Source organism: Lynx canadensis, chromosome A2, assembly GCF_007474595.2.
Source record: "Lynx canadensis isolate LIC74 chromosome A2, mLynCan4.pri.v2, whole genome shotgun sequence".
NCBI classification, from domain to species: domain Eukaryota; kingdom Metazoa; phylum Chordata; class Mammalia; order Carnivora; family Felidae; genus Lynx; species Lynx canadensis.
The window spans coordinates 97,404,626-97,425,845 of record NC_044304.2 but is presented as its reverse complement, the minus strand read 5'-3'; the positions used below and the strand labels follow the sequence as shown (position 1 = coordinate 97,425,845).

At 37.8% G+C, this 21,220-nt stretch overlaps 1 protein-coding gene across 10 annotated transcripts in view; it reads left to right on the top strand.

Moving 5' to 3' along the window:
- The window catches only part of SGCE (sarcoglycan epsilon), a 70,100-nt gene that overhangs the window by 8,156 nt on the left and 40,724 nt on the right, over positions 1 to 21,220 (top strand). For 4 of the 10 annotated variants that reach the window (XM_030307970.1, XM_030307969.1, XM_030307968.1 and 1 more), the window contains exon 2: positions 19,404 to 19,526. The exons of 3 other annotated variants lie outside the window; for them this stretch is intronic. In XM_030307970.1, the coding sequence (XP_030163830.1) occupies positions 19,404 to 19,526 (123 nt within the window). Of the gene's footprint in view, positions 1 to 8,898; positions 9,007 to 17,298; positions 17,354 to 19,403; positions 19,527 to 21,220 lie in introns of those variants that run through there. 3 more of the 10 variants (XM_030307978.1, XM_030307977.1, XM_030307976.1) reach the window with 2 other exon arrangements.

The window sequence follows — 21,220 nt, the reverse complement described above, 5'->3', positions numbered from 1 at the left end:
TGAGTAAATGTTAGTGAGGTGAAGAGGAAAGGTGTATTTGAGGTAAAAGAAGAGCTCTGTAGAGGCCCTGGGGCAGGTTGACTTGGCAAATAAAAGGTGCTGGAAGAAGTCCAGAGGAGTTGGAGCTGACAGAGAAGAGGGAGCCCAACGCAAAAGGAGGCGAGCTAGCAGGTCAAGGAGCAGAGTTTGCAGGACCTGTTAGACCGCATTTAAGAGTGTAATCTTCAGCCTAAAACCTAGGGGAAGTCGTTGGAGGGGTTTAAGCAGGACACGATCAGATTTGCATTTCACAAAGAGCATTTTGGCTGCTTTGTGAAGAAGGGGTTGGAGGGGTCAGAACGGCTTGCAGCACACTCTTTCCAAGGCTACTTTTGTAATCTAGGCTGGAGTTGGAGACCTCCTGAGCTGGTGTGGCTATGGGGGATGAAGCCTGGGAGGGACACTTTGAGGAGTAAATAGCAACGGCAGTGGGTCGTGGATTGAATTGGCCGCGGGGATCAGCAGGAGGAGATGTCAGGGACGATTTCTAGATTTCTGTCATATTTAGGAGGATGAATGGGGGTGCCATTCATGGAATGAGGAACGCGGTAAGAGGCCCAGGCTTTAAAGGAAAGATCAGGAGTTCTAGTTTGGACGGCTGAGTGCGAGGTGCTGATGCGTAAATTATGATTGAGCCGCACCGGCATAAAGCTATCTATGCAGCCTTCAGATGTGATGTCACGTAAACACATTCAAGATCTATGCTAAAGGAAGACAGTGTGATCACATTATGTGAAAAAGAGTACAGTGTGTATGTGCACGTGTGTATGTGCACAGACGTACGTCTGTATATGCATAGATGTGAAAAGGTGTAAAGCCCTTTGGGAATGGATGCTCTAGGCACTGGAGGGAGGCCACAGATAGGGGAGAGGGGATTTTGATTTTTTATACCCTCCTGGTTATACTATTTGAATACGTTGCAATGGCGATACAGGGCTTGTACAATAAAGAAAAGTAATGACAGTTCCAAGTAAACAACTGATACGAGAGTCTTTCTCTTTCAGAGGTTTCTTAATTGGAAAATCTTGTAAGCATTGTACTTTTTGTGTTTTTAACAGCATTTTCCTGACAGTTTGACTTCCCTAACCTGGTAGCTCTTACACTCTGCCTTTTAATCCTTTTCCACTAGATTGCACTATTACACTAGATTTCACATAGACTACATACTATTTTGTATTCTGCCTTTCGCTAATTTTATTAATTTCAAAATAATCCAACATTTTGTAGATCAGGACATTAAATTATAATGGTGCATATAACTAGTGCATTTATTATGCATCCCTTTTGTTAAGGGTCCCACTGGTGCTCCTTATCCATCTAACGTTTCTGAGATGGAACACAGATAGTCCTGTTTCCGGGCAGTGGAAACCCAGTATGTGCTTTGGTCAGGCTATTTGAGCAAAGGAGTAAAACTACTAAGAGAAGTGGACAACTGTCCCTTCTCCATTATTCTATCAAATCAACACTTCTTTTATTGGGTATTTAATTTTCGCCCCAATTTTGATATGTATGATGCAAAGTTGATTCTTGTGCCTGTGCAGATTTTGCTTCTGTTGTATTATTTGCTCAGAAAAACAAAACAAAACAAAACAAAACAAAACAAAACAAAACAAAACACCTAAGAGTTTATGAGAGTCAGAGCTAGCACGTATCAGTAGAACTCGCTTCTAATTACATCTGGCTTTCCTCTGAAGGATTAGGCTACAGCTCTCGTCCATCATACCATGGCCAATGCCATCATCTTAGTCCTCTGGGAGGCCACGTGGAGTTGGGGGGTCATTGGAGCCCCTGGGCTGTTGGCTCTGCTCATCAGCAGCCTCCAGCATTTACTACATGCAGCTATAGAAATATCACTTTTCATGTGTCTTATGACCATGAGAACAAAAAAGAGAAGCTTAAGTCTGTAATGCCAATTGTCACATTTTTTTTTCATTTAAGTGTCTACTTTTTAAGAAATCATGTTTAAAGGAATCCAAAATTTCCTTCACTGCGCCTAGGTGGCTCAGTCGGTTGAGCACTGACTTCGGCTCAGGTCATGATCTCACAGCTGTGAGTTTGAGCCCTGTGTCAGGCTCTGTGCTGAGCTCAGAGCCTGGAGCCTGCTTTGGATCCTGTGTCTCCCTCTCTCTCTGCCCCTCCCCGACTCCTGCTCTGTCTCTCACTCTGTCTCTCAAAAATAAACTTTAAACAAATTAAAAAAAAATAAGATTTCCTGCATATTAGTTGAAGATTAAATGTAATAATAGCTCACGTTTTTCTGAGAACATCATTATGTGCACAGCACTCTTTTGAGGGGTTTAAATGTATTGTTTAATACTAACAACATCCTTATGAAGCGGGCACTTACTGTCCCTACCAGATGAGGAGACTGAGGTACAGAGATACTGCATAACTTGCTCAGTGGACAAAAACTGGGATTTCAACCCACTCTTATCTTCAGAGACTCTGATACAAAACACTACCTTTCTGTATTCCAACTTTATTTTACTCCAAAGACTAGTATCTTACCTTGCTTATGCTAAAATTATAAAATTCAAATAATTTTCAAACATATTTGATAATTACTTATGTTTTGCCCTGCTGGACTCCTATTTTAACAAAGTTTGGAGGCTTCTTATTGTGGCATTCCTAGGTTTAAAATCCTGCTGTTACACTTCTCTTTAGAGGATCTTTTCCTGAGGTTGGAGTGGATAGTCCTTCTCAGCAAAGCCTTTTTCCCCCATAGTTTCCAACTTTCAAATTTTCCTCTTTTAATGAATCGTGTGTGTGTGTGTGTGTGTGTGTGTGTGTGTGTGTGTGTGCGTGCATGCATGCCCATGTGTGCAATCATGCACATAATGCATGGAATTAATTTTTATGGGCATTGCCTCATTGCTAGTTATTTCTAATCCAGCAGTCAAGGGAAACTTACTTTTTCTAGAAAGAAAAATAAGTTGAAGATGATGTACTAGTAATAATATTTCAAAATACATTTAAAAGTATGTACTTTATAAATTGCTTTTCCATTTAACCATTTGGGGTTAGTGTTGATGGAGTAGATGATACGGACTTTGCAGTAAGCCAAAAAATAAGTTCAAAGTCCAACTCTGCCACTTAGTAAACTTATGATCCAGGGTATGTTCCATAACTTCCCAAGTCTTTTTATCCTCAGTGAAAAATGGAACTAATAATACCTACTTCCCATAGTTGATAATGTAATGATTATCAGTTAATATGTATAAACTCTTAGTGTAGTGCCTCTCACTTATTATTCAAAACGCAGTAGCTAATGATAATGTCAATGCACATTTCTAGAGAGAAGAATATGAAAACATCTTAATATAAGAGACCATTTTAAAAGTATTAAGGATGTTGCATAAAGGAAGGGAAGAAAGGATATAGAGGGCCAGGAAGCAGCATAGCGACGTGGGGAAAGCAGACAGATGTCAGGGACATGAGCTATCTATCTAGTTTATGAAAACAAAGTCTGTGCCCCCTTCAAGTGAAATATGAAAAGAGACAGAGGAGACAGTGGACAGAGAAAGACATGACAGTTTGGTTCTAAGGTGAGTGTGTTAATCAGATTAAATTTCATTTGGCATTCCCTGATGTTTACTTGGACAGCAATGGCAGAGTAAATCGTTATTTATTATTTCTTTCCCTTGACATTCTGATTAGCTCATCAGCAATCAGTCACCATTCACAGCTCTTCAATTGCTTTTATTAAATAACAAACCCCACCTTCCCAAGTCCGCAAATTATTCAGGTTTGGGAAAGAGTAATGTCTCTTTGGAGAGTGCTTGCTCCAGGCCAGATGAAATGTAGTCAGTCACGGTGCTACAAGACTCAGAATAAATCATGCAATCTTAAGGCGAACTTTAAGTATTATATAGTTTCAAGGGAATTTAAGGGCATGCCAGCCACCTTTGGATTAATTCAGACTTTGATGATTTTTGAGAGAGAGCTGTTGAGGAATTGGTTAAATTGTGTATGCCAGCTAATCATGTGAATGTCTTCTTAGTTTGGGCAGTGTAAACGCAGTAAGCATGTTATTCTTTGCTTTTGTGTTTATGCATCAGAGCAAAACTCACATCCAGGTACAATTGTTGCAGAGATTATCATGAACCCAGTGAGCACAGTGGAGTTTCTTTCAAGATTTCTGAGGATGGTCTGTTATCTTTGGAAAGAGTCCAAGAACCGGTCCATACAGGTTGAAATTTTTTTGCATATTAGATTTAATCTTGATAAGTTATGTATAGAGTAAATATTCTTAAATTGAGTTGTGTTTTCCCATGCTAACTAAGGAAATTTGTTCTCACAGAAAAAGAAATGCTTTGGTCCTTTTCTAACAAAAATCAAACTTTAAAATGGTAGCTTTTTTCAGCGAATATCTGCATTTGTCATTGCACAGATTATAGTAATTTTCTATACAAGAAGCTAGTCAACTGGATCCATGGTCTTGGACACACAATTAAAAACAAATAGTTATTTCCATGTTATTGAGATTTCTTCCTCAAGGTGTGAGACTTGAATGTGGAAGCAGGCACACCATCCGTGGCGTTGTGTCTTGCCTTTAGTGACACTGTCTGGCGAGTAGAGTCATATAAAAGTTGTCTTTTTATTTAGATTTATTGGACTACTGTCTTCTGTGGTCAGAGTGGAACTTTAAATGGATTACTCTGAACTTTTAAAAAAAAATGAATATGCTCAAAGCAATGCTGGCTTTAAAATAGAATGATGCTGGTGGAATGTGTTTAAACTTTTACACTGCTTCTATTTTTTAATGACTGAGGCACCAATCAAATTTGTCTTTTGAATCTTGTAGAAGCCAACTGGACTACCCTTATATAGGACCTAGAACGTATGAGCAATGATAACTTGTTCACCTGGCAAGGACGTGACAGAGTGGAAGGAAAAAAAAATCCCATAGATTTAAGTTATCTTAGTAAATTCTTTAAATCACCCATAAAGTACAATATATGTAGTTTGGTGTGTATAACCCTGAACAATTCTTTTTTTTTTTTTTTGTATTTTTATTTAAATTTTTTTAACTTACATCCAAGTTAGTTAGCATATAATCCAACAATGATTTCAGAAGTAGATTCCTTAATGCCCCTTACCCATTTAGCCCATCCCCTCTCCTAGAACCCCTCCAGTCAGTAACTCTGTTTGTTCTCTATATTTAAGAGTCTTTCATGTTTTGTCCCCCTCCCTGTTTTTATGTTATTTTTGTTTCCTTCCCTTACTGAATAACAATTCTTATGCATACATAGTCTGAGAACTACTGGGCTAGAATAAAGGAGGGAACAAAAGGGGTGCTGTCTGGATATTCAAGCCATTCTTTTTAAAAAAAATTTTTTTTAATGCTAATTTATTTTTGAGAGAGAGAGCATGAGTGAGCAGGGGAGGGGCAGAGAGGGAGAGGGACAGAGCATCCAAAGCAGGCTCAGCACTGACAGCAGACAGCCCTCACACTCAGCAACCCTGAGATCATGACCTGAGGTGAAGTCAGACGCTTAACTGACCCAGTCACTCCAAACTGTTCTTTATGGTAACTCTCCAATCCATGGGAAAGTGGAGGTAGGAGTGGATAAAGTTTTCAGTTCTATGGTCAGCCTTACATTTGGCACATATGATGTGACTCAGTGAATATCCTACATACCCTTGGGTTTTGTAGGTCTTCTCTCAGTCTTCTAGAGTTCATATTGTGTATGAGAATTACCTGATAAAACTGTGTAACCCACATACCTACACTCTCCACGTTGGAGTTATGAATATGTGCTTAAAATATTTTTTGTTACAAATTTTTTGGGGTATGAATATGTATTTTTAGAGAGTTGCCCAAATGATTCTTCTGTGACCAGAATGTAGTCTTTGGAACCCAGTGATCAAGAGAATGCAGTGGGGGTGGGGGAGATATTTGGCCACAAGAGGCCATGGACATTTCTGATCCTGTTTTAGCTTAAATTATTTAGGGAGCAACGACTGTGTTTTTCACCTAGATTTAAAAGGAAACAATTTGGGACTCCTGGGTGGCAGGGTCAGGTAAGGGTCTGACTCTTGATCTCAGCTCAGGTCTTGATCTCAGGGTCATGAGTTCAAGCCCCGCATTGGGCTCTGTGCTGGGCGTGAAGCCTGCCTAAAAAAAAATAAAAATAAATAAAAGGACATAACTTCAGTTATTAAGCAAATCAACCATTTCTTAGAAGGATCATCCAGAAGATTGGTCTTTCAGTAGATATAAAATTAGTACACTTAAGTTTGCATATTTTAAAAATTAAATACCCATCAAGTCATTTATTTGCTTGGGGTGCTAGGGCCTTTGATTTCCACCTGCAGGCATCACTGAAATGTTCACCTGAGGTTTTGTTTGCCTCTTTGTTAGTTTTTAATAACTTGGGTGTTGAATTGTATTCTTTTTTTCCATTTTGGAAGGGAACTCAGTATTTCTCATCATTTAATTAAAGTTCAGAATTTTATTCAAAATTCAGTTTAAAAAGGAAATACACATTTCATCTCTTAGGGTGAGGAACCCCTTTCAACATGAAGCTTCCTGTACTCCTGCTGATGTTTTTATCTTCACTTGTCCTTAGTTTCTGATTCGTGAGGTATTTTCTTTACTTGTAAATGCTGGTTTCGCCCATTCTAGTTTCTCTTGCATTGTGTCTCATCAGGTTTGCTCCCTTTCTTTATCCTTAGTCTGCCTGTCTCCTTGCGTCTTTTCCCGAGCTGAACAAAATCTGTTTTCCCACACTCAGATAACCTGCCCTCTCTCCGCCTTGCTATGTCGCCGTCTATCTATCATATCATTTAATCTCTTTGCTCCCCTATCCCTGCCAATGTTCTTAAGATTAACTATATTTGCTGCATCTATATCTTGACCTTTTGCGGTTTGGTTTCTATTCTTGTCACTTTGTTGCAACTCCACTTTCAAGGAGTCCCCGGTAACTTCTCATTTTACACAGGCTAGCAGTCTTTTCTAAACTCTCATTCTCTTTGACCTTTTTGCAGTATGTGAGGATGTTGATTCCAGTCTCCTTGATATCTCTTGTGTTGACATATGTGACACTTCAGGCTCAGTTGTCCAACCTCTCTGCCTCTGCCGCTCTTTGCTGAATCATCCTCTGTGCTTGCTATATAAATGTATTTATTACCATGTTCTTCTGCCTTTGCTGTCCCTGCCACTTCTTTGTGCGTTCCTTCTTGCTATATTTCAGCTCCAGAAGCTAAGACAAAATTGTAGGGTATACCCTGGGGGATTCCTGGACTGAGCTGAACCCAGAGGGAACATACCTGAGATGGTTAGAGGAAGGGAGAATGTGTTGGAGACCCAATGTTGTAGTTAGGAAAATCGTACCCGAATATTATGTCTAAAAGGTAAGGATGAGGGGCGCCTGGGTGGCTCAGTCGGTTAAGCATCCGACTTCGGCTCAGGTCATGATCTCGCGGTCCGTGAGTTCGAGCCCCGCGTCAGGCTCTGTGCTGACAGCTCAGAGCCTGAAGCCTGTTTCAGATTCTGTGTCTCCCTCTTGCTCTGACCCTCCCCCGTTCATGCTGTCTCTCCCTGTCTCAAAAATAAATAAACGTTAAAAAAAATTAAAAAAAAAAAAGGTAAGGATGAAAAATGAGGGAGTAAGCAGTAAGAGTGGTGGTTCCATGATGGGAAATAGAATAGATGAATGGCTCAAGAACACGAAGGTGTGTCTTCTCCAGATCACCTGATATATGAGGGTGCCTAGTGCATGTGACCTGGGAGCATGGTCTCTTTAAAGAATTATGCTGGGGTTTTGGCTTCAATAATCATTCCTCTGGGGATGAATTTCCAATCTGTATCTGAAACCCCATTAAGTTCTCTTATGAACCAGAGTTCTATTTCGATCTTTCTCTTAGACGGTTTCACCTGGATATTCCAAGTGATATCCCGGACTTAATATATCTCAAATTAAATTTATCATCTTCCTCCTAAAACTGACTCCTTTTGGGGGGATTCCTAATGTATCACTATTTTGTGTCATTCTGGTTCAAAAAGTCAAAACCATCTTTGACTCCCCTTTTAACTAACCCACATGCGGCAATTTGAAAACTTTGTCAGTATTATCTGCATGATGTCGTGTAACTGGCCCCAGCTTTATTTTCCTTTTGCTTCAACCACTGATTTATGGGCTCACTGCTACCCTGCACTCCAGAGATAGCCTCCTATTTATTAGCCCCTAATCCCAATTCTGCTCATTTCTGCCAATGTAATGTTTCCAAAACTCAACTGTAAAAAATTTTTTTTTTAATGTTTATTTATTTTGAGAGAGAGGGAGCTTTTGCAGTGTGAGTGGGGGAGGAGCAGAGAAAGAGGGAGAGAGAGAATCCCAGGCAGGCTCTGTGCTGGCAGCTGCACAGGCCCAGTGTGAGGCCTGAACCCACAAAACCGTGAGATCATGACCTGAGCTGACACCAAGGGTGGGAGTCCCTTAACTGACTGAGCCACCCAGGCGCCCCCTCAACTGTAAAATGTAAAACATACTTTAAAGTTATCACAACATCCCTATCCAGGGATTATGGCTCCCCCCTGAGGGTTTTGTAGTACTTCTCTCTCTACCACTGTGTATATGTGTAATGATTATATGCATATATATTTCATTCATATTTGTGTACATGAATGATCAATCCCTGAAGATTGTGGACTTGTTGAGTTGCAGAACCTGTATCTTGTTTACCTTATATCCTTACATATTCCTTGTAGTGACACACAACAAATATTTAGTAAATGGAATTAAACAGCTAGTGGGCTGAAAGGAATCTAATCCCAGTTAATAGTAGCTGATCTGTGATAGTCATTTTAATGTGACATTAATTTCATTTTTTGTGCATTTGTTTTATTCTGAAAAGCTTTTTTATTAAGCTGTGCTGATGGCATAAATGGAACAGTTAACTGGAAGACCAAACAGGCCAACAATTATATTTTCAGCAGAAAAATGACTGGTGGGAAGAAAGATGGTGAGTTTAGGTGGTAAATCTAAATCCCCTTTGGGGGGGTCAATTAAATGTTCGCTTCCAGTATCCCATTTGCTTTTTTAGTCATGTGTGGATTTTTTTTTTTTTTGATAAGTCAGTCTGAAAAAAATCAGATTTTGTTTTCCTAATCTTCTAAAACTTCTGATCCTCTATGTTCTTAATCCATTATTTTCTAAATTTTTTTTTCCTTTGCTGTAGTTTGCCTTTTTTTTTTAACTAAAAATAATTCTTGTTTTTAACCTATTGTGACCCTTATCCAGTCATTACCTTGCCACTTATAAAAATTGTCCCAGTGTGGTTATTATAACAATTTATTTACAACATTGAAAAACATTAAGAAGCACATTTAACATAAATCATTTTAAAAACAGTATTTATTCAACCTTAGAAAAATGGTCATAAAATATTTTGGCTAATTGTGGATGGTTTTTTGACTGATTTTTTTGTTGTTGCAAAACCAAATTGATATGTTTTGCTATTAAATAATTAGATGGCACTTACTTTCTATTGGAAAGATGACCTGACCCTTGGATGATTTTTTTTTCCTAAATTTTTTCTTCCTTATCATAAATGTGTCCATTAGCAATATGCCAGGACCTTTGAAATAATGCATTTCATCAGGGAGAAAAAGACTTACTTAATAACCAAAAGATGAGTTGTTTTCAAAATGTTGATTATCATCATAAGCTTTCACTTAACATTTCTTGATTATTTGCCTTTAAGATCTCTGCCCACCACCCCCCACCCCAACCACACATATGCACATACACAATTTTGGCTATATGTGCTCCTGCATGTTTGCATGTAGCCTGGTTTCCATGACTTTGGGGCAACCAAAGTGTCTATAAAAATAGCAATTTAAAAATGTGTTTAGAAGAGAAGTAATTTTATGTGATAAAAATGGCTTTACTGCCATATAACAAATCCTGGGTACCTTGTAGGAATGATTCCTGGCTTACCTCACTCTCTTCATACAGCTCTAAAATTAGAGGTCACTAGCTTTATTCCAGCTAGCGCCAAATTATCCCTTAGCTGGAATCATCCACTTCCAGGTCTGTTTCACAGTAAGACAGAGGCTTCCAATTTTCTACTCTGCTGTTTTTGAAACAAACCCGCAAATATCTTTGCGTTTTTAAAGGAATTTTGATTGGTAATATCCATAATAAAACATAGAGGTTTATAACAATAACTTCCCATGAGAAGATCACAAAACTTTGTTTAAAAAAGCACTAAAAAATGCATTTGTTCCAGGACCGAAGCCCATCATCTCAGAGTCCTTTCCCCACACCTTCCTTAGATATTCTCAAGGGATTCCTCCTGGTTTCTTCAAGGGAATTACCCATGATGATCATCAGTATCTGGATGCTTCCTTATTCAAGCTGAGGGCCCTCAGCTTCTTAGGCATATCCCCTCTTCCTGTTTTCTGATCTTCCTAGTTATGGCCCCAGATGACTCTCGGTGTTGCCATCTGCAATGTACTAAATCTCTTCATCTCCCGAGGCCTTGGGACTTGCTCTGCTTCCTGGTGCCCCACATGAGATCACCAAAAGCTCTCCCTTTGGACTTCACACCATTCTGCACTAAATTTACAGTCATCCATTCTTTTTTTCTTCAGTTTCTTCTCTTTCACTTTGATCTCTAGAACTCCTGTTATCTTTGAGCATGTCCCTCCATTTCCTACTTGATTTGCCAAAAAGGTGTTCCACAATAAGCTGTTGAGCCCCGATGAGTCATCTGCTGTGGTGCTTTCTTTCTTCTTCTTTTTTTTTTTTAATGTTTATTTATTTTTGAGAGAGAGACAGAGAGAGAGAGAGAGAGACAGAGAGACACACGGAGCATGAGTGGGGGAGGGGCAGAGAGCGAGGGAGACACAGAATCAGAAGCAGGCTCCAGGCTCCCAGCTATCACCACAGAGCCCAATGAGGGGCTCGAACTCACAAACCACGAGATCATGACCTGAGCCAAAGTTGGACGGACGCTCAACCGACTGAGCCACCCAGGTGCCCCTGCTGTGGTGCTTTCTTAGTAAAATGTGCGATTCCAAGATCTTTGCATGCAGCATTCTCCAGAATCTTCAAGAGATACTTGTCTCCTCCTCTTTTAAACTTCATGCTCTCATTGGATCCCAAACTGATTTTCTCCTTGGAACTTGAGTGATAATTACAGTTCTCAAAATAGAAGTGATCAATACATCCTAAATCTACTGAGATACCACATCCTCAGTTTCTTTGAACTCAACCTTTAGCTTTTTTTCCCTTCCTGGTCTTCTCATCCCATTTAAATACTATCTCTATAGTTCTGTATTATCAAAATATACAGAGAATGATGCCTTATCAACTGTACGAAGAGAATTGTTTCTAGTGGTTCATAGAGCAAGGCTGTTTTAAATGCTACCTCAGGTATCGAATGTTCTTTGAGATGTTCTTGACCGTGAATTCCAATCATCTCTTTTTGACAATTTCAAGAGAGCACAAAACATTCTAAGAGCATTTATAGAGTAAAGTAAGTTTGGTGATTGTATTTTTTCTATACCTTTTAAAATAATGCTCTGTCCTAAATTTTAGCAGTGGGATGGTATCTCTTCTGTAAATAGGATTTTGAGGAATTTGAAGTCTCAGAGTCACACAGTTGGCATCATTCTATCTTGGCACAAATTACAAAAATCATAAAGAGCATTCTAAATATAGATTCCTTTTTTTTTCCCCTAGGGTGGAGGTAGAGGAACTTAAAATTTATCCCAGAATAATTTAAATAAAAAAGGAATAAGCCTTCACATTACTCATTCATATACTTCACTTAGATAAATGTTTTCAAATTCTCCTTTCTTTCTTAACACAACTCACTTTCCAAAATGGGTGAGCCTTAGGTTTACTGATAAACTTTTCTTATTTTTTCCCCTAAGAAACAAACTTTCTCCTTAGAGAAAGTCAAAATAATCATGTACTGATTTCCTAATTATTTAATATTAAACTTAAACTTTAATTTGACCTTCTTGGGAATAAAGTAATATGTACTCTGAATAATTCGTTAGAATTCTCTTCTGCTGTCTTAAAGGAGCTCCTCCTTAGCTTACTGACAGTCAAGGACTGGCATGCCTTGAAGATGGAAATATCTCTCTAGATGACTTCTTTTCCTCTGTGGTTGGAGAGGAGCAGGAAGTGCTCCTATGGCTGAAAATATATATTCTTCTTTGCCTCTGAAAGGTGGCAAATTTAGGAGGAAGAGTCACAAAGTTCCAGGACTTCAAAAGACCATCTATCAGGGATATGAGTTTCTCCTTCTAGGCTCAGGTAATGCCAGCTGAAATGTCTCCTTTTAAACTTCAAGTGTGTTTCTTTCTTTAAACAAAAGAATCTTCAGGTCTGTTTCTTTTTTGGAGTTGTGACTGTCAACTCACTTCTTCCCGTTGTGCAGTGTTATTACGGTAACTTCACAAAATAGAAGAATGAACTCGGACAAATTCTGGTTTGTCATCAAACAAAAGATTAAGAAAGTGCAGGCATTATGCAACATAATTAGCTTGCTGTAGTAGATCGTAATAATACAAGGTACAGACAACCACCAAATGTATTACCTTATGCTTCCAAATCAACAAAATACATGACTTACTGGGTTCAAGTCCCAGCCTTTCCTCTTACTTCTCCTGTAGGCTTGAACCTATAATTTTGTCTGTCTGGGTTCAATTTTGTTATCTATAAAATGAAGGACTGAACTCTCCAGGGGGGCAAGTGCATGCCAATTCCGATTGATAGTGTCTGTCAGGAATTCTGGGTTGAGAAGAATGCTGAGGCCATATCCAAGTAGGAAGTAATGCTATGATCTGTCTTTAGTAGAGAAATATATTTGGCATGCTCAGGCAGGATGACATCTAAAGCCCTTCTCAACAGCAGCGTTCACGAGACTAAGTTCATCGATCACCAATTAACAATGTTTTGCAACCACTTTCCAACTGACATTTAAGAAAAAAACAACAGGACAAAACAAAAACATGTGATCATTATATGGAAAATCAAGACGTTTCACTCCAGTGTAGAAAAATAGTTTCGGTAAGTGGCTTTGGTCAGGAGGAAAAAAAAAACCTTTTGCTTTTTGTAGAAAAAGATGCAGTGTTTCTCTTCTACCTCATGTAAAGAAAAGTGGCCTTATCTCTTAAAGGAATGAAGTTAAAAAAGCAATTTAATGCCTTCCCTGTGATGAATTCTACAGCCTAGGCATGGTCTGTGACTGAAATAAAAACAGTAGCTGACCACCGCCAAATGAATGGCCTGCAGTACTTTGATGTTGAGTAAACTCAAAGGTGAAGGGCAGACTGCTGAGAAAAACTTTTGATTCCAAGCCAGGATTTATAAACCTGGATTGATCAAATATAAGGTAAATCTTAGTGAGAGGGGGAAAAGAAACCCCACAGAAAGGTCGTGTACCTAGCTGGATACTGATGTTCCTCAGAATAGTTTTCTACAGCAATTATCTAGGTTAGTAATTAAATTTCAATTTGGCTATAGAAATAATACATTAAAAAATAAATTGGGAAGGAAACAATAAATATATCGGACTCTGAAACCCTGAAATGAGTTCTCTTGAGGCAGAGACAGCAAATGAGTTTCATCTCTTAGAATCCATCCCGATTCATTGGTAGCAGCTTCTTGTGGTGCTGTGTGTTCAGGGGCTCCAAGGCTTTTAGCTGGTAAAGCCATAAAGTATAAGACCAAACTTAATTTTTTTTCCTGACAGTACTTATAAGTTTTAATTACCAGGGATGGCCATATAATAAGTTTAGCAATTGTATTTTTTACGTAACTTTCTTTTAAAATGATATCCTGGTTCTTAACATTAGGATTAGCATAAGGATTTAAGGTAAAGAGGATTTTGAGGAATCGGAATGTCTCATTGCTTAGGCAAAAGTTTATTTTCAAAGCTGTGCCAGATAAATGGCTGTTCAGTATTACCATTCATCTTAAACGTACTTAAAAGTCTTCTTCATCATTTTTACCCCCAGTTTTTTTCAGGCAGTGCTATGAACAGTTGAGAAATATGCACCATCTTATTTAAGTAATTTTCACTCAAAGCACTCTTGTCATGCTTCCCATTGAACAGCTTATGTCTTAAAACTCTCTGAACATGAGAGGCAAATTAACAAAATTGAAATGCTTTTAGAAGTAGACTTTAATTTCTTAATAATAAATTACTTATTAATTATAGTGCGTTATAATATTCTTAGGCTGATTTAGCTATTGCTGAAGGTAATAGATCACTTAATCAATAGATCTCTTTGTTTAAATTATGCAGTATATTTCCCACACAGCAGATATGTAAGAAATTATTTTATACAACACATTAAATCCATTCATTTTGATTTGACAGTTCGTGTTTACATAATGTATGGGTTGAATTAAGACTTTCTATGGTACACTTATTTATTTCTGAATGCATTTAATACATGGAATTTACGCTGCCATCTCAAATAATGGCTGTGTCCCAATTATAGTAAGATCATCTATTCAGAAGTATACCGCATCAACTAAGGACCAGGAAATCTGCCACAAAAGGTGGCCAAAATCGATGCGGCAAATGCAGGCTCCTGTTTTTCACATCTAGCAGAGCCCCGCGTGCGTTAAGACAGAACAAATTTGTTCTTACTTTAACACACAACGCCACCTCATTTGGTAGTCTGGTTTCTAAACGTGCATGCAGCAGATTAATAGCAGCAAATTAGAAGGGATAGAGAAGCTGCTATAGGAAACATACTGATAGCAATGAGAAATGACAGCTGACAACTTGTCTGCAGATGAGAAAACAGAAAATCTATAAAACACACAACCTTAAAAAGCATTAGCAGACTGGGACCCACTAGCGGAGGTGTGTGATCAGTAAATGACAAGGCAACCAAACGGTCCATAAGGACGTCATTGTATAATAGAGCAGAGTGCAATAATTGATGTGCCAAATGATGATGCTGTACCATCATGAAAAAGGATGGACTCCATCCTTTAGAAAACTCAGCTCTCTGAACTGTTTCCTTCCTTGGGTCTCCTGGTAAAGAGAGAATTTACTGTGTCTTATTAAACCTTAAAAGTTAGAAAGTGATGATATAAATGGACCCTTTAGAATGATTAATTTGTTGATAAAGCATCTATGAGAGAGATATACACATAATAGGTGCCTAACAGAGGCCACCTGGACGTGAATACTGACAATACTTTATGACTTTCTTCTCAGAGATTTCAGTGGAGAGACAGCTTTCAGATTTAAATCTCGCTGGGACTTGCAGGGTCTCACACTCAGCAGCTAGTTTATTTTATAACCGTGCACTTGTTCTTGGTGATGCAGAAAAAGGTCTGGTAAGTGTTCTTTGGACTTTTTTGTAGAGAAGGGACTTTGTACGTGCCTGTACACACGCATATGCCATTAAAAATAATCCTTGTGATAATTGTGAAGTTATATGCTATAAATTCTAGCAATGCACCACCATAATCCTTTCAAAATTTCATGTTTACTAAATACATCCAAATTTGCTTTTGTTTTTAAGTAATTGTACATAAGCACTCAAATGCACACCCTCATCACGATGTGGCTCCCTTAGGGAGAAATTTCAAATGGACTATTAATAAAGGAAGACAGGATGCTATTTAGCTAGCATGAGGCCCCACTTTATTGTTACTGCCATCACCGTCTGTTACTTGATTCTTGGCTCTCTGCTGTCACATGATTGTTGACATGATCTGTAGTTTTCTGTACCTTATGACTAAAATGTACAGAGAACAGTTTTGTAAAGTTTTCGGTAGCATGGTAATGAAGAACATTGAACTGAGTTTAGGGACCCTGGCCCCTTGCCCACACACCCTTTTGCTCTTCTTAGATATGTAATTTTTCCTAAAAAAAATCTGCTCTCTGTGACTGTCCTCAGTTTTTAATCTTTGCAAATCTAGCTACCCTTGCTGTTTGAAGATGCTGTTTTTGACCCCCTGTGGGTTGAATTTTTGGTTTAATTGTTTTTCCCATTAATGGTGATGGATTTGCATGGGATTTAGCCACACACTGGTTTTCAGTTTCATTTGTTTCCAGTGGCATGTGTTTGCAGAGGTAATGGATTTGCAGCCGTAGACAATTGCAAAGCCATGTGATACACAGAGAGACCAGAGCCTGTGACCTCAGTTTGATTAGCATGACACTGTACACATGTATATTTCAGAGATCATTAGATTTTAGTACTATGGATTCTTAGAATGTTTAAATTTGATTTTTAAGATTTGTCTTTAAGGAAAGCAATACACTTCAGGCTTTCTGTTTGTGAGTACTGCATAGGTACATGTGGATGCAACACGTGTTAACTGAGTCACAGCCATTGTTGGTGTCGGTGCAGACCAAATCGGCGTTATTTATATAGCTCATGCTTAGAACAAGAGCCTGTAACTTGGAATTCTGTGTCCCGTGTTGTTTCCAAAAGGAAGCTAGGTGTAAATACCGCCCAGATAGCCTCTGTTGAAGAGTGATTTGTTTTGCAGGTAACAAATGGGAAAGGGAAGGGTAAAGGGCCCTTCTCTAAAATGTTGTGTGGGTGCCCGTAATTTCAACTGATGCTGCAGAAAGGAAGTATCATTTTCACAAACAAAACATAGTGGCTTAGTCATTTTCCATTTCTAGATGATGAATGTGCCATACATCCATATCATGTTTTTCTCAGAGTGAATGGCGTACTATACTTACAGTGAAGCAGCCTTTACTGCAGAGTTGCCAAGGTAACTGACCAGCAAGTATGCAGTTCAGCACATTGCAGAAAGGCAATTGAGTACATGTGAATAAAGAAATGTGCATGTCATCTTAAAACCCACGAGGGCCATGGTAAATTGTGGTTTGGCTCTGTAGATCACAGAAATGGTTTTTATGCAAGCGGAAACTGAGATGTTCCATACTAGTCCTTGTAGTGAGGTGATGTGCAGTGGCAGGTACCCCTTCGTGGTTCCCCTTCAGGCCTTGCCAAGGGCTATATAGTAAATAGAATCATTTCAATATTGTTTAATATGAACAACCTTTCTTTTGGCTTTAGAAGCTAGCTTTTATTACCTGATGGCGGCAAAAACTAAGGGAGACTCTTAGTTTATAATGTAAATGGAGGATGATAACCCATAAACTGCTACACACATGTGAGAATTAATTCGTTAAAAAGCTGAAATTTAAGTTAAGTATTATGTATACATTTAGTCCACAAACATAACACCTGTGTTTACCTCCACAGTGCTTTTTAAGTAGAAGGTTTTCATCCATTCAACAGGCATTGATAAAATTATTCAAATATGTCAGACACCTTCTAAGTGCCAAGAAAATAACAATGGTAAGTAAAATTCAGTGCTGGACTTCAAGGTGTTTTAATCTCTAGAAAGAATAAATTACGTAAACTCTAGAGAGATTCCTTTAGATTATTTAAAGTACTCCTGTGCTTTGAGGATAGGATTGTGATCTAGAATTTAACCACCTCGACATACAGAATGAAGTAACTTCTCAGTAGGGGTTCACAAATCTCCATAATTTGACTCTTCTTCCTAGTTTTTCTCCTTTTGCCTTAAATATATCTCAAGATCACAACTTAATTTGTTTTTCCTTGAAAGGTCCCCCCAGTATCCCACGACTGTGTCTTACAAGTTTTCACCACCGAAATGCCCGAATCCCCATCTATGAGTTTCAGAATCTTGTTAGTATTTTATGAGCCATATGGAACTCTGCTTCTTACATAAATCTTTCCCAGATCTTTTCCAGCTTCCATTGCTCCTCACCATCTTACTATGTATTGCCAGAGCAGTCCATACGTCTGGGAACGTACCTAATTAGGTGGGCATTGGTCTCCCAAACCAAATGGTGAATTCATGGAAGGCAGGGACTGGGCCTCCTCCATTTTCACATTCTCCACAGCACCTGGCATTCAGGGGAGGCTGTGGAATCCAACTGATGAAAAATCTCACATTCCCATCCTCTCTATTTTTCTGTGACTTGCTCATTCTTTTTTTTTTTTTTTTTTTTTTTTGGAATGGGACCATTTCCACAGGTGAGTAAATTGTTCTTGGGGGGAAGAAGTTGGGTATTCTAAGGGCCACGTGCAGAGTACTTATGAATACTAGCAAATCAAGTCAGGAAAAGAGGAGTCTCTCTACGTACCTAGTTTAAACATAACTTGCAGCTTCCTTCCATCTGTTATATAGCCTTTGAAGTTGTGTTTTTAGTAGCAAAGCTATGGGTACATGAAGCTACAATATTTTCATTCAGTTCTCCATTTTTGTCAGCCATCCATAGAACTGCAGGGACAAGTTTTCACAGATAAAGAAGCATTTTGTGAGAGTTTGTATTTTTATGCTGAAAAATTTACTGTCAGTGATTTTGCTATCTAGGGCTTTTAGTTGTGAGCCTAGGGTAAGCAGCCTTGAGGTTCTCAAGGTTAATTACTACATTCACAAATCCATCAGTGACTAAGAGAAAGAACTGACCTGATAGGATTTATCTGTTTAAAAATTGCCACCACTAGCCAATCAGGAAGATAAAAACTAAAAGAGATTGTAGAGGTGACAAGTGTAATGGCAGTAATGTGTTGGTGGAGATGATGATATCACAGGAAAAAGAATAGGTGGGAACTAATTAAACCAATTTAGCCATTTTAATGTACTCACATCACATAAGTAATCGGTAACTCATGAAATCTGCCCCATTTCATTTAAAGAAATTATTTGCGCTGAATTTTATTATGTGATTGTTATGTTTATTTGGGATGTAGCATACTAGAATAGATTAATAGAATTATTAAAAGTCAAGATCAGGTAAAATGGAGTAAATGATTTCTAGGATAAATACGAGGAAAAAGTATCCAATGCATTTTTATAAGCGTATATGAAAGTCACCTATTATATACATTTGATATTATATAGTCTGCTACGCTTTGTCAGGCAAATAGTTAATATGGTTTAGATTTTTACCACTTAAAAATTACTCTTTATACTTAACTTTCAAAAAAGAAAAAAGAAAAAAGAAACTAATCATAATTATGTGGTGGGTCAGTTCTCATCATATATTTTGTTGGTAATAATTTCCATAAAAAGAAATTACCAAAAAAATATTATGAATGTCTTCCTATTTAATAACAGCTTTAATTATTAAATGTGCCTACTTTTGTTTACATAATATTTGAGAGTGTCTAAACACACCATGTTGAAAGAGTTGTTTCATGTTTTGTCCTGAAGTCACTTCCCTTTAAAACAAACTTCTTAACAATATCTTGCATGCTGCTTCAGTTCTCCCAGAAATTTCTAAAGAAGCAAAACCCTTCTTTGCAGTGTAAGCAAACTATGAGCGTTTCTCATTATCTGTCTTTCGATCTCTTATCTTTCCTTTGTTTTCAGTGTACACTATTTTCTCGAAGGTGCACTCTGATCGGAATGTGTACCCATCTGCAGGTGTCCTCTTTGTTCATGTTTTGGAAAGAGAGTATTTTAAGGGGGAATTTCCACCTTACCCCAAGCCTGGTATGTTCTCAGTGGGAAACAAGTGGGTAATTTGCTAAATTTTCCTTTTTGTTCAGTGTATATGACTCACAAGGTCTATGATCAAATATTATTAACATTATTCAAAATGGTCTGTAAATGTGACAAATTGGCTGTTGTAGGGATATTTCCTGTTTTAAGATTAAAAATTTAATCACAGAAGGAAATAATTCATTTTTGAATTAAAAAAAAAAAAAGCTTGTTTCTAGTTTTCCAATGTTGAGTTTTGTGCTTCTGACAAATGACCTACCTGTATTCGTGTAGAAATAATTATAGCTGTACAGTTATGATTTTCCGTATTAAGACTTCGATTCTTATGTACCATATTGATCTTTGGAAGACTATACATATGTTGTAGAAGAGAATGAAATATGGTATTTAGAAAGAGTTCTCAAGAAAGCTTTTACAATATGAGATAATTTTATATAACTTCATAATATAATGAAGATTAATTTTTCCTTCAAAATAATACTAATTGTGAAACCTTATTTAATTCACTGTTGGTTTAACGCCACCTGGATGGCTCAGTCAGTTAAGCATCTGACTTTGGCTAAGCTCATAATCCCACAATTAGTGCGTTCGAGCCCCATGCCGGGCTCTGTGCTAACAGCTCAGAGCCTGGAGCCTACTTCAGAATCTGTGTCTCATTCTCTCTCTGCCCCATTTGATGAATACCATCAAATTAATTAAAATATAGAAAGGGTAGCAAGCAAAAATATATTTGTTACTATGACTCCTAAGTAACAAACAATGAACTTTCTGAGAATTGTAGCATTAGAATTAATATAAATGTTATTTTTGTAAATTATGTGATGAATAACATACCTGAAAACAGTCATAGAAAATAGTTAATCATGTTCTCACCAGCATTAAAAAAATAATCTTTTTATAAGTCATTTAAAAAAAATTTTTTTAATGTTTATTTATTTATTTTGAGAGAGGGAGAGAATCCCAGACAGGCTCCACACTGTCAGCCCTGAGTCCGATGCGGGGCTCGGACTCACAAACCATGAGATCATGACCTGAGCTGAGATCAAGAGATGGTTGCTTAACCGACTAAGCCACCCAGGCACCCCCCCCCCCCCAAAAAAAAGGTTTTTATGTGGCATTCTGTGTTTGCAAAACAACATAGCTGAGCCTTTTGAGCAGTAGCTCCAATGTTTGTGAAGAAAATATGTAGTTAAGAGCATAGTTTCTGGAATCTGCCAGGATTAAATTCTAATTTCACCATTTTATAAGACCATGGAGAAGTTACTTAACATGGAAAATTACATATCCCATGAATAAAATTAGGGCTAATATTATTAGCAACATTTTTATAGGTGTGTTTGAAAATCAGGTGAAATAGTGCCTATAGAGACCAGGCACATTCTAACAAATGGTGCTATTATTATTATTTATTAATTACAGTTCTTTTTGGATTTATAACATTCTCCAAAGTTTTAAAATTACATTATTTTTGTTTTGATGATACTTTTATCATTTTGAGATGTCCATTATGATTAGTTTGATAGTATCCAGAGTGTTATGAAAGAAAGGCTTCTCAAGAGAATATGTGCATCAGCATGATTAGAAGATTTTCCTGAAAGATTGTTGTCTCCTTGGCAGAACTTTCACACTCCTATGTGACAAGAAAAAAAAAAAAAGAAAGAAAGAAAGAAAGAAAGAAAGAAAGA